Here is an 11,329-nt window from a genome sequence, read left to right as displayed (position 1 = left end):
CTTCCTATTTTTTCCCTTTTTACTCCCTTTTTTCCTTTTTACTTCCTAATTTTTCCTTTTTTCCTTCCCAATTTTCTCCCTTTTTACTTTTTAATTTTTCCCATTTTACTTCCTATTTCTCCCTTTTTACTTCCAATTTTCCCTTTTTACTTCCTAAATTTTCCCCTTTTACTTCCTACTTTTCCCCCCTTTTACTTCCTATTTTTCCCCTTTCCTCTGCAATATCTCCCAGCTCCATTTGTGCAAAAAGGAACCCCAAAGTATTTGATTTACTTGGGAAATCCCTCATATATCAGAAGAAAAACCCAATCCCAAAGCCCATTTCCCACCCCTGGCCACAAACCCCAGTCAGAGCTCTGAGCTGGTACCTCAGCATCGGTTGTTTCAAACCCCAAAACCCCTCCCTTTGGAACAATGCAAGTGAAATTAGGCAATAATGAGATTTAAAAACCTCAGTGTAACCCAGGGAGGAGACACCCACTTGATGGGAATCTTATCCCAACCTCCCTGCTTTTCCAGCTATAATGGGACACCCTCCAAATTATCCTGAAATCAGCCCTTGATCGATGGTCACCTTGTCCCTCTTGTTAAGGGACAGATCAATTCAGTCCTCAGCACATTAACCAGCACAAAGATTTACAGGTACACTCGAGAATATCCAACAATTCAAGATATTAAGAGCTAAAATGAGGTTTATCTCACATTAAAGAATTTTATTTGCATCATTATCAGCGGCTCAAGAGGGATTTTCTCACCGAAAGTCAAAACAAAACACGGAACCAAAAGAAAATCCCCCCGACAAAATCTAAAAATCATCGCAGAATAATTCACTTCATGCAGCATTTCTGGGTCAGAGCAGAGACCAGAAAGGGTGTGAGAAGTTCCCTCTGTCTCCTCACTAAAATGATAAATGGAACCTTCTGCCTCAGGGACGAAGCAGCCAAAAGGGAAGAGTCCAAGGCCAAGGGTCAGAGTCCCTTTGATCCACCAATTACTGGATCTTTATTTAACCATCTTCAGGACTAATCAAAATTATTTAATTTGACCTTCCCTGCTCAGGGCAAAGTGAAGTTCCCAATTTAAATCTTTCCCATCATGCAGGCACGGGATGAACACGATTGTCATGCAAAGTTGGAGCTGCGTTTTTGGTGCTCCATTAGAGAAAGGGGAATATATTTTTAGAGTATTTCCACGCTTCTTATCGACTATAAATTAATTAATATATATTAACTCTGCATCCCATTTCTATGCAGCTTATGGTTTCTACACACTGGCTTCCAAATTCTTCCAAATTCCCTCCTTTCAATAACCAGCATGGATTGATAGGATCTATGAGGGGGGGAAGGGGAATTATTGTGCATTTTAATGGGGATAAAAACTCCTCCAGCTGCCAGAATCAAAAAAACCCAGGGGAACAGACTTACTTGAACCGAGCTGACACTTCATCAGCAGCTTTTTGGTATTGCTCTGTGGTGACTTTGTAGAACTGGGCACTCTGGGAAGGGAAGAAAACAAAATAAAACCAGGTTTGAAACAATGTCATTTATATGCATCATAATATCTAGTTAATACAGCTAATTTGGATATTTTATCCATTTAAGTTGCTCAAAAAAAACCCTCAAAACCTGACCATAAAATGAAATACACACAAAATTTCAAAGATTACTTTTTAAATAAGTGTGTCCTCTTGGTTCTGGAAGGTTATGAAGGAGAGAGGGAATTCTAAAGAGACACGGGGTAAGAATCCCACATGTAGCACAAGGTGTTCCTGGAGGCCTTGAAACTTCTTCATCAGAAAGAAAAATCAAAATACTGAATCCTTCCTTCTTTCCATGTCCCCATTTGTGTTACTTACACACATCTCCCCATCTGGTTTACAGGTGACACTTGAGTCAAACTTCAAAGCCACACAATAAATTAACCACATTTTAACTTTTCTCTTTTAGTCTTCACCTTAAAAATTCCTCTGCGGGGAGTTATTGTGATATTCCAAACTTCCAGGTCGTTTCGATCAGTCGCTAATTTTAATTTTAATTTTCATTTTGAAAATCAGGCGGCTTCAGAACGTGTTTTCATCTCCCTTAAGCCCAGGAATGGCTTTGACTCAGTTCCACGAAGTCCTTCCTTTCCAGAATGAAGGCAAGATAGGATCAGCAAAAAACAGAACTTCTCCATGTGTTAAAATGGCAAGGAGAGTTTCTGAACTTTAGAGGAAGGGGTAGGATATTCCAGAGGAAGACAGAGATGGTGTGAGGTCATGGCATGGAGAAAATAAGAAGGGCCAAAGCCCAACTGTAACTTAAAACTGCCACTGTCACAACAGACAATTTAAAAAGTACCAATAAAAATATGAGCAAGCAAGGGAGGGTTAAGGAGAACTTCCATCTTTTATTGGATGTGGGAGGAAACACAGTGACAAAGGCCCAGGAAAGGGCTTCTTTGCCTCAGTCTTTAGGAGTAAGATCAGTTGTTCACAGAATCCCAGAATCAGCTGGGTTGGAAAAGCCCTCTGAGATCATCCAGCCCAACCTCTGATCCAACCCTACCTTGGTTCCCAGCCCATGGCACTGATGCCACATCCAGTCTGTCCTTAAACACCTCCAGGGATGGAGAATCCCCCACTTCCCTGGGCAGCCCATTCCAATGGCTGATCCCTCTCCATGGAAAACATTCCTTCCTGATGTCCAACCTGCCCCTGCCCTGGCACAGCTTGAGGCCGTGCCCTCTTGTCCTGGCTGGAGAGCTTGAAAACTACAGAAGCTGGACCTGTCCAGCAACAAAATAACCAGTTTAAGAGGCTTGGAAGGACATGATCTGCTGGAGACCATCAACCTGGAGGATAACCAGGTAGCACACTTCATATCCACCTCAGCTTCTTCTAAGAATGCAGAATATATTTATTTTTTTTAATTAAATTCCTTTGAGGGATCAAAAATTCTCACAACACTGCAAGAAATTAATATTAGAATCATAGAATCAGTTGGGTTGGAAAGGACCTCTGAGATCAAGTCCAACCCTTGATCTACGACCTCCACAGTTCCCAGCCGATGGCACTGATGCCACATCCAGTTGCATCTTAAAAACCTCCAGGGATGGAGAATCCCCCACTTCCTCAGGCAGTCCACTCCAATGGCTGAGCACCCTCTCTGCAAAGAAATTCTTCCTAATATCCAACCTAAACCTCCCCTGGCCCAGCTTGAGGCCGTGCCCTCCTGTCCTACTGCTGGTTCCCTGGAGCAGAGCCCGACCCCCCCCGGCTCCCCCCTCCTGGCAGGGAGTTGCAGAGAGTGAGGAGGTCTCCCCTGAGCCTCCTCCTCTCCAGGCTGAGCCCCCCAGCTCCCTCAGCCTCTCCTCCCAGCACTTGGGCTCCAGTCCCTTCCCCAGCCTCGCTGCTCTTCTCTGCCCCTGCTCCAGCCCCTCCAGGGCCTTCCTGAGCTCAGGGCCCAGAGCTGGACACAGCACTCCAGGGGTGGCCTCCCCAGCGCCCAGCCCAGGGGCACAAGCCCTGCCCTGCTCCTGCTGCCACACTCTTCCTCAGCCAGCCCAGCAGCCATTGGCCCTCTTGCCCCCCTGGGCACCCAGAGCCCTGAGCTGGAAGAAAGGGAGGGGGAGCAAACTGGAGACCCCATAATCTGAGGGGAAAGGGTCAGTGAGCAGCTCCAGCACTTAAGAGACACTCTGGTCTGTGGGATGGGATCTACTCAAGGGTGCTGAGGGAGATGGTGGAAGAGCTCACTGAGCCATTTTCCATGGGTTTGAAATTGCATTTCAAACCAAGTAGTGTCTAATTAATGTATGTATTTCAACAAGTATCAATGCCATGATGGGCATGAAAAGACTATTTGAGTGTCCTGTCTCTTTAAAGCAGCACCAAGTTGGGTGGGAGTGTTGGATGTGCTGGAGGGCAGGAGGGCTCTGCAGAGGGACCTGCACAGGCTGGATCCATGGGCTGAGGACAATGGGATGAGGTTCCACAAGGCCAATGCTGGGTCCTGCCCTTGGGTCACAAGAACCCCCTGCAGCTCCAGGCTGGGCCAGAGGGGCTGGAAAGCTGGAAAAGGCCCTGGGGGTGCTGGTGAGAGTGGCTGGACATGAACCTGGGTGTGCCCAGGGGGGCAGGAGGCCAATGGATCCTGGATTGGATCAGGACTAGTGTGTCCAGCAGGAGCAGGGCAGGGATTGTTCCCTGTGCTGGGACCTGGGGAGGCCCCCCTGGAATGCTGGGGGCAGTTCTGGGCCCCTCAGACAGGAGAGACATGGAGGGGCTGGAGCGTGTGCAGGGAAGGGAAGGGAGCTGGGAAGGGTCTGGAGAATTCCTGAGGCAGCTGGGGGGGCTCAGCCTGGAGCAAAGGAGGCTCAGGGGGGACCTTCTGACTCTGCAAGTCCCTGCCAGGAGGGGGACCCGGGGGGGGGGGTTGGGCTCTGTTCCCAGGGAACAAGGGCCAGGAGGAGAGGGAACGGCCTCAAGCTGTGCCAGGGGAGGGTCAGGTTGGATATTGGGAAAATTCCTTCCTGGAAAGGGCTGTCCAGCCCTGGCCCAGCTGCCCAGGGCAGGGGTGGAGTCCCCATGCCTGAAGGGATTTCAAATCCTTGTGGATGTGGCACTTGGGGACATTGGTCAGTGGTGGCCTTGGCACTGCTGAGGGAACAGCAGGACTTAATGATCTTAAAAGTCTTTTCCAAGCTAAAGAATTCTATGATCCCATATCCAAAGACAAATCACTGTAATGTTGTGATGCTTCATGTCTAAATAATATATACTTGGCATTTTTCAGGAGGTTTTTATAGCCTTGGCACAGTTGGATTTCAACTCTAATAACTAAGGCACCTGGCTGCACAGTTGGAGGAATAAAGAAAAGTTAAAACAGCTCAAAACTTCCCTAAAAGCATTTTTTTCTCTGCCTGACGGTGGAAACAGGTCGTGGAGATGCAGAAAGGTTGTGCTGGCACTTGCAAGAACTGTTCTGGAGCTTTGAGTCATCAGGAATCCCGGGGAGTCGTGGCAACATGGCAACAAAACTCTCACAGTCACACCCTGTGGGATTCCATCAAACCATTCTGAATCCTCATTTTAACCACCTACGACTTTGTCCCCTGGTTTCAAGTTATTGATGCCTCAATATCGATTGTGAATCTTTAAAATATTTAACATGTGTTAAACATGTCAGGCTCCAGGGAGAGCTGAGAGCCCCTTGCAGGGCCTAAAGGGGCTCCAGGAGAGCTGGAGAGGGACTGGGGACAAGGGATGGAGGGACAGGACACAGGGAATGGTTTCCCAGTGCAAGAGGGCAGGGCTAGATGGGATATTGGGAAGCAATTCCTGGCCCTGGCCCAGGTTGCCCAGAGCATCTGTGGTTGCCTTGGGATCCCTGGAAGTGTCCAAGGCCAGGTTGGAGCAACCTGGGACAGTGGAAGGTGTCCCTGCCCATGGCACGGGGTGGAAAGAGATGCTCTTTAAGGTCCCTTCCAATCCAAACCCTTCCATGATTCTATAACATACATGGAAGGCACGACGCAGTCCATGGAAAATGTCATTCCAATTTTAATAGTGGCTAAAGTGACCGGCTTTATTTGTTCAAGACATTGATGTATGAAAGAGCAACAAGGCCAACAACATTTTTAGGGAAAAGCCTGTAAATGGAGAGATCACTCTTCTGTAAAAGTCAAAGATGACACAGGGCCTGTGGTCACTGGGTTAGTGAACGTGTCCCGAGCAACATCTATCTGTGCCAAATTGTGTTACAGGTAAGAGGGCCCACTCCAGCAAAAACAACTTTATGAAATTCTAAAAGACTCAGAACTAACTCAAAAAAAAAAAAAAAAAACCCAAACAAAAAAGAAGCCCAAAAAAGAAAGGGAAAACATTTTTCTTTTCCACTTACAGATTTCACCTTCCAAGGTTCTTCCTGGCGAATCTCAAAACACACTGAAATCACTGAACAAATCCCCCAGCTCCAGACACGGGGGAAAATTGGATTGCAAGGCTAATATTTTCCCCACAAATTATAACAAATTGGCTGAGACCTGCTGCAGTCAAAGGTCAGGCCCAGACCTCAGAGAGCACAGCGCTCTGCTGCTCTCCTGCCTCCCACATCCAGCCCTAATAACTCATTTGTCCTGGAACCGAGGTTTCCACGCGCGGGGAACGTGGGCTCGTTTATTTTTTTCATAAATCATCATTGGCCAGTAAGAAAAGTGCAAATGAAACCCTGCTCACACCGGTGACCCCCTCGCATCCAGCAATCCCAGCTGCCCAATGACAGCCAAGTCCAGGTTTTCCAGGATGGAGATGGAATCAATAGGTCCGGGATTAGGCGGCGACTGAGGACGGGGCGAGCGAGGACGGGTCAGGGGCTGAGATGATGAATAGTCCTCCATCACCCCCAGTCCCCTCCCACACCCACATCCACTATAATCTTATTTGGGCTGTGATTTATCTTTCTTTGGCCTGATCAATAAAGATGAACACAACAGTTGTAAGGATCGATCGCAATTTTTTATCATTTTCAAGCATGAAGGAGCATTTCTGACACAAAAACAATATTCTGAGTGTACTTGTTCTACTTTTTAATTGCAGTTCAAGTGATCAACTGAGCTGCTATCTATGCCAAGAAGTTTTAATCCTTCAGGAGACTCAAGCTATCAAGGAATCATTTGTTATCTCACAGTGTGCTGTGTTTCTTGGCTCAGGTCTTGCTTTGAAACTCACTCAGATTCTGCTTTAGAGATAAACTTGGAATAATCCAGAGATGAGGTTTCATTTAACTTCCCTAATCCTCAAGATAAAAGGGCAACGGTCATTTCCCTACATACAGAATAAAAATGGTGCTATAACATCACTTCCTCAGTCCCCAGATAAATAAACATGTATTATTCCCATCCCTGGAAGTGTCTGAGTCCAGGCTGGACGGGGCTTGGAGCAGCCTGGGATAGTGGAAGGTGTCCCTGCCCATGGCAGGGGGTGGTACTGGATGGTCTTTAGGGTCCCTACAACCCAAACCACTCTGTGATTAACTCTGCACGTATATTCTGCATATTCACACACTGTTTAACTTAAAGAGGAGGACAAAACTTACAGTCCAATTCTCAGCTCGGCAGCAGTGACAAAATACCTGGATCGGGGGCTGTGGATCTTCACAAGTCCCAAACAGTGCCAAAGGCAGCTGTTTTCTCCCCAAAGTGGAGAGGGGAGTGGGAAGGATGGAGGGAAGAGAAGAGAAATGTAACAGCACCTGCAACGTTCTGCATCGAGCACCCTGTGCACGAACACACAGAGCTCAGCTCTGTTTATGACATCCCAGATCTATGTATTTCAGAGATATTCCTGGGATTCTTTTAACTAAATAAGCCACTCAAGTTGTAGTAAATATTACAGCCGAATGAATTTGTCTCTTTGATTGAGGTTCCTGGGCATGTGAATCATGAAAAGGTCTTCACTTACAGAATTACACCTTCCCCTCCTTAAAGTCCTCTCTGTTGCTGTGGAAGATGCTCCCAGGGCTGGAGCCCCTCTGCTCTGGAGCCAGGCTGGGAGAGCTGGGAATGTTCCCCTGGACAAGAGAAGGCTCCAGGGAGAGCTGAGAGCCCCTTGCAGGGCCTAAAGGGGCTCCAGGAGAGCTGGAGAGGGACTGGGGACAAGGCCTGGAGGGACAGGACACAGGGAATGGCTTCCCACTGCCAGAGGGCAGGGAGAGATGGGATATTGGGAAGGAATTGCTGGCTGGGAGGGTGGGGAGGGGCTGGCCCAGGTTGTCCAGAGAAGCTGTGGCTGCCCCTGGATCCCTGGAAGTGTCCAAGGCCAGGTTGGAGCAACCTGGGCTAGTGGAAGGTGTCCCTGCCTATAGTAGGGGGTGGAATGGGATGATCTTTAAGGTCCCTTCCAACCCAAACCATTCCAGTGGTTTTGGTTCAAAGACAATGCCTGTGTTTCAACCAAACTGAGTGACAAGTGGTGCCTGTTTCAGAGGTACCTTCAAACCAGGGAACTGAGAGAAACACGGGCTGGAGTGTGGAAGAGAAGTGAAAGAGAACTTCAATTTTAATTTAAAATCTCTCCAATTTGCCCTGATAAATACACAGAGCCACAGAAAATATAAATAACACCATCATTCAGGCAGAGAAAAAGGAGATCTGACCACGGGCCAAATTCTTTTCACCTTGGTTGCCCCTGAAATAATCTTCCCTGAACAGAAGTGAGAGCAGAAGCTTCTTAAGGAACATATTATGAAGGAATAAGAGAAGAATTATTTTGCTTGACAGCTCTGATTTCAAAGGTCTGGGCAAGAAAATAAATCCCTCCAGCCCCTCAGAAGGTCACTGTTTTGTCTGCATGGGGGACCTCAAAGCACAAAGTACATGTTTTACTCTCTGCTGAAAAATCTTCAGATTTTCAGCCAGGCAAAGTTCTGAAAGATCTTGTGTCATCCAAGCTGATAAAAGATTATCAAAAGAACCAGGAGAACTTGAGATCCCTCATTTAATTTCACTAGAGATACATCACCTATCTGCACTATTTTATTAAAAACCTGGTGAAAGAGTTTTCACTGCAGAAACACCATTACTTGCTTTGGCATTGAATTTTTTTGCTTTCAAGCCCTTTGGGCTCTTAAATCCCCGAACGGATTCAGTGTGAGGGGGGCGACATTCGTGCCATCTATTTTAACTTTATATTTTTTTTTAATTAAATTTAATAAGTTATGTAGTTAACAGTTTGTTTGACAGAGGGGGAAAAAAAAAAAAAAGACTTTTGACTTGCACACAAAGGAGAGACGGATCTGCCCTTTTTTTGCTTCAGGTTTTTCAGCGCCGGGAAAGACAAAAATGAGCCCAGCTTGACGTCGGCTCAGCTCAGCACCTGCTCCACCCACCAAAGGAACGAGGAGCTTGGGCTGTTTTGGCACCTCTGAGAAGCAGGGGAGAATTTTTAATTTAAAGACTTCTTTTTTCCCTTCTCATCCTCCCCCACGGAAGGACTCAAAAGCTCATCCACGGGCAAAGATGATCCCGTTCCCTGAATGGCAAATTGGAAAGTTTTTCTTTGCCTCTTTTTAATCCATTTCTGCTGCTGTTAAGCTTTTTTTTTTTTTTTTCCCCTCCCTTAATTGTACTTTTGGCCATTTCATCTCAGTGTCTTCAGCAAACCCACTTGTGGATAACACGAGGCATTTTGTTTTAATCATTCTGTTGACACACAGCCCGGGATCTGTGCGGCCTTAAAAGAGAAGATTTCCAAAGCCAAAATGAAGTCGTTTCACCCTTTTAAGCCAAACTCAGGACTGACACAGGTTTTTCCAAGCCCTGTCCAACCTGGCCTTGGACACTCCCAGGCATCCAGGGGCAGCCACAGCTTCTCTGGGCAATCTGGGCCAGGAATTCCTTCCCAATATCCCACCTAACCCTGCCCTCTGGCCCTGGGAAGCCATTCCCTGTGTCCTGTCCCTCCAGGCCTTGTCCCCAGTCCCTCTCCAGCTCTCCTGGAGCCCCTTTAGGCCCTGCAAGGCGCTCTCAGCTCTCCCTGGGGCCTTCTCTTCTCCAGGGGAACACTCCCAACTGTCCCAGCCTGGCTCCAGAGCAGAGGGGCTCCAGCTCTTGGAGTAGCTCCAGGGCCTCCTCTGGACAAGATTAACTGGTAGAAGAAATAAACTTAAAGCATCCAGTCAAGTTTAATCTGTGAAACTGCCACTAAAAGCACAAAGTGAGCAAGGAGGGGAGGAATTAGGGAAGAAGAAATAATAAAGAGAGAGTAAGACCATCTCCTGTTGTGTGCATACACCCAAATTCCAAATGATATTCCATTACAGCTTTATAAATATGACCATTTTTATGGCATTTTCATTTGAATTCAAAACCTCCATTTGTCACAGAATTGATTTTAACAAGCCATGGAAAATCAACCATAAAACATCATCCAGAATCCCAAGTGATACTGCATCTTCATTGTGCCTCCAAATGATCTATGGATGGAGTAATCCCTTCTGAAATGTCATCAGATCAGGCCTTCGCCTGAATTTTTAGATAAGTTATTTTTTATACAAGTTATGACTCCTCTTATTTGCTGCAGCTGCTCCAGTCAGCCAATTGCTGCAGTTTTCAGCTCCAGAGAGGAAACTAAAGATGTCCAATTCCTCATGCAGGGAACCTACAGAACGCTTAAGACTCCTACTCTTGTTTTTACATCCTATAGTGAGCTGATTTTTGAAGGAGGGGACTGACTGCCCTCATTGGGACTGTCATCAGAACCCCCTGGATGGACCAGAAGGTTCTCTGTGCCTGGGAATATTTCAGCTTTTATGGGAATCTATGCAAATGGAGTATCTTTCCATAGGAGAATGGTTGCTGCCCAAAGCAACACTGAATTCCAGCACAAAAGGCACCTTCAGAGAAGCACCCAAAGATCCCTAAATGAGAGGCTTCAACCACGCAATGAGGATTTTCAGGACAACTCAGAGACTGAAGCTGCAGGGACAGATCAGGGGATGAGCTTTTGTAGCATTCATTTTGTCCCACTTTTATGTGTAGTAATTGGGAAAAGCTGCAGTAAGGCAGGGAGAGGGAATTAAAACTGGAAGAGAAGCCTCACAGTTAAAAAGAAGATGAGGCAGCAATCTGAGATCCTGGGCTGAGCCTACAGAGGACAACCTGATAAGGAAGTTAAGGCTAAGACCAGTGTCAGGATTTTGGGGGAGTTTGCCTAGACCTCCATATTTCCTGCCTTGGCTTCAATTCAAGTGCAATTCCCTCTCTTCTGCCTTTACAAAACCTGGAAGAAACTGGTCCTGGACCAGCCTGTCCCTGTGAAAGAAGAGATGTGTGAACTGTTGTGGACTGAAGGAGGATTTTGGACAGCCAGTGTCACCACATATCTGTTTCTACAGGGGGACAAAACAGCAACCAGGTACCCAAACAAAGCTGCTGGAGGTGCCACAGGAAGAGGCAGTCCTAAGACCCACTCAAAAAAAATATTCCTGGGCTAGTGAAAGGTGTCCCACCCCTGGCAGAGGGGTGGAACTGGATGATCTTTTTTAAGGATCCTCCCAACCCAAACCAATCTGTGATGATATGAAACAAAGGAGCAGCAGCTGTATGTGGGAAAATGTTCTGCAGGAAGACAATTCCCTTCCCACCTGTGTTTGTTTGATCCCATGACTCGTGTGGTTGTCAGAGACACTCAATGTGCAGCAAGTGGGGCAAAATCCTTAACTCAGTTATCAGCAGGTAACATCTGAAAAACAGTGAATTCTGTGACCTTCTCATTTGAATTTCCAATTCTGTTTTTCAGGCCCCACTAACTAATACTTTTAACTGCAACTATTAATGTCTCTGAAGTTTC

At 46.6% G+C, this 11,329-nt stretch overlaps 1 protein-coding gene across 5 annotated transcripts in view; it reads right to left on the bottom strand.

Moving 5' to 3' along the window:
- CHCHD3 (coiled-coil-helix-coiled-coil-helix domain containing 3) overlaps window positions 1-11,329 on the bottom strand; it is a 139,919-nt gene that overhangs the window by 27,625 nt on the left and 100,965 nt on the right. For all 5 annotated transcript variants that reach the window (XM_039389215.1, XM_039389216.1, XM_039389218.1 and 2 more), the window contains one exon: window positions 1,425-1,495. In XM_039389215.1, coding sequence (XP_039245149.1) covers window positions 1,425-1,495 — 71 coding nt within the window. The remainder of the gene's footprint in view (window positions 1-1,424; window positions 1,496-11,329) is intronic.

The sequence above is a fragment of the Pipra filicauda genome, unplaced genomic scaffold (assembly GCF_003945595.2).
Source record: "Pipra filicauda isolate LSUMZ 115617 unplaced genomic scaffold, ASM394559v2 scaffold717_size297095_pilon, whole genome shotgun sequence".
NCBI lineage: Eukaryota > Metazoa > Chordata > Aves > Passeriformes > Pipridae > Pipra > Pipra filicauda.
The sequence above is the reverse complement of the archived record's forward strand: the minus strand, read 5'-3'. Positions and strand labels throughout refer to the sequence as shown.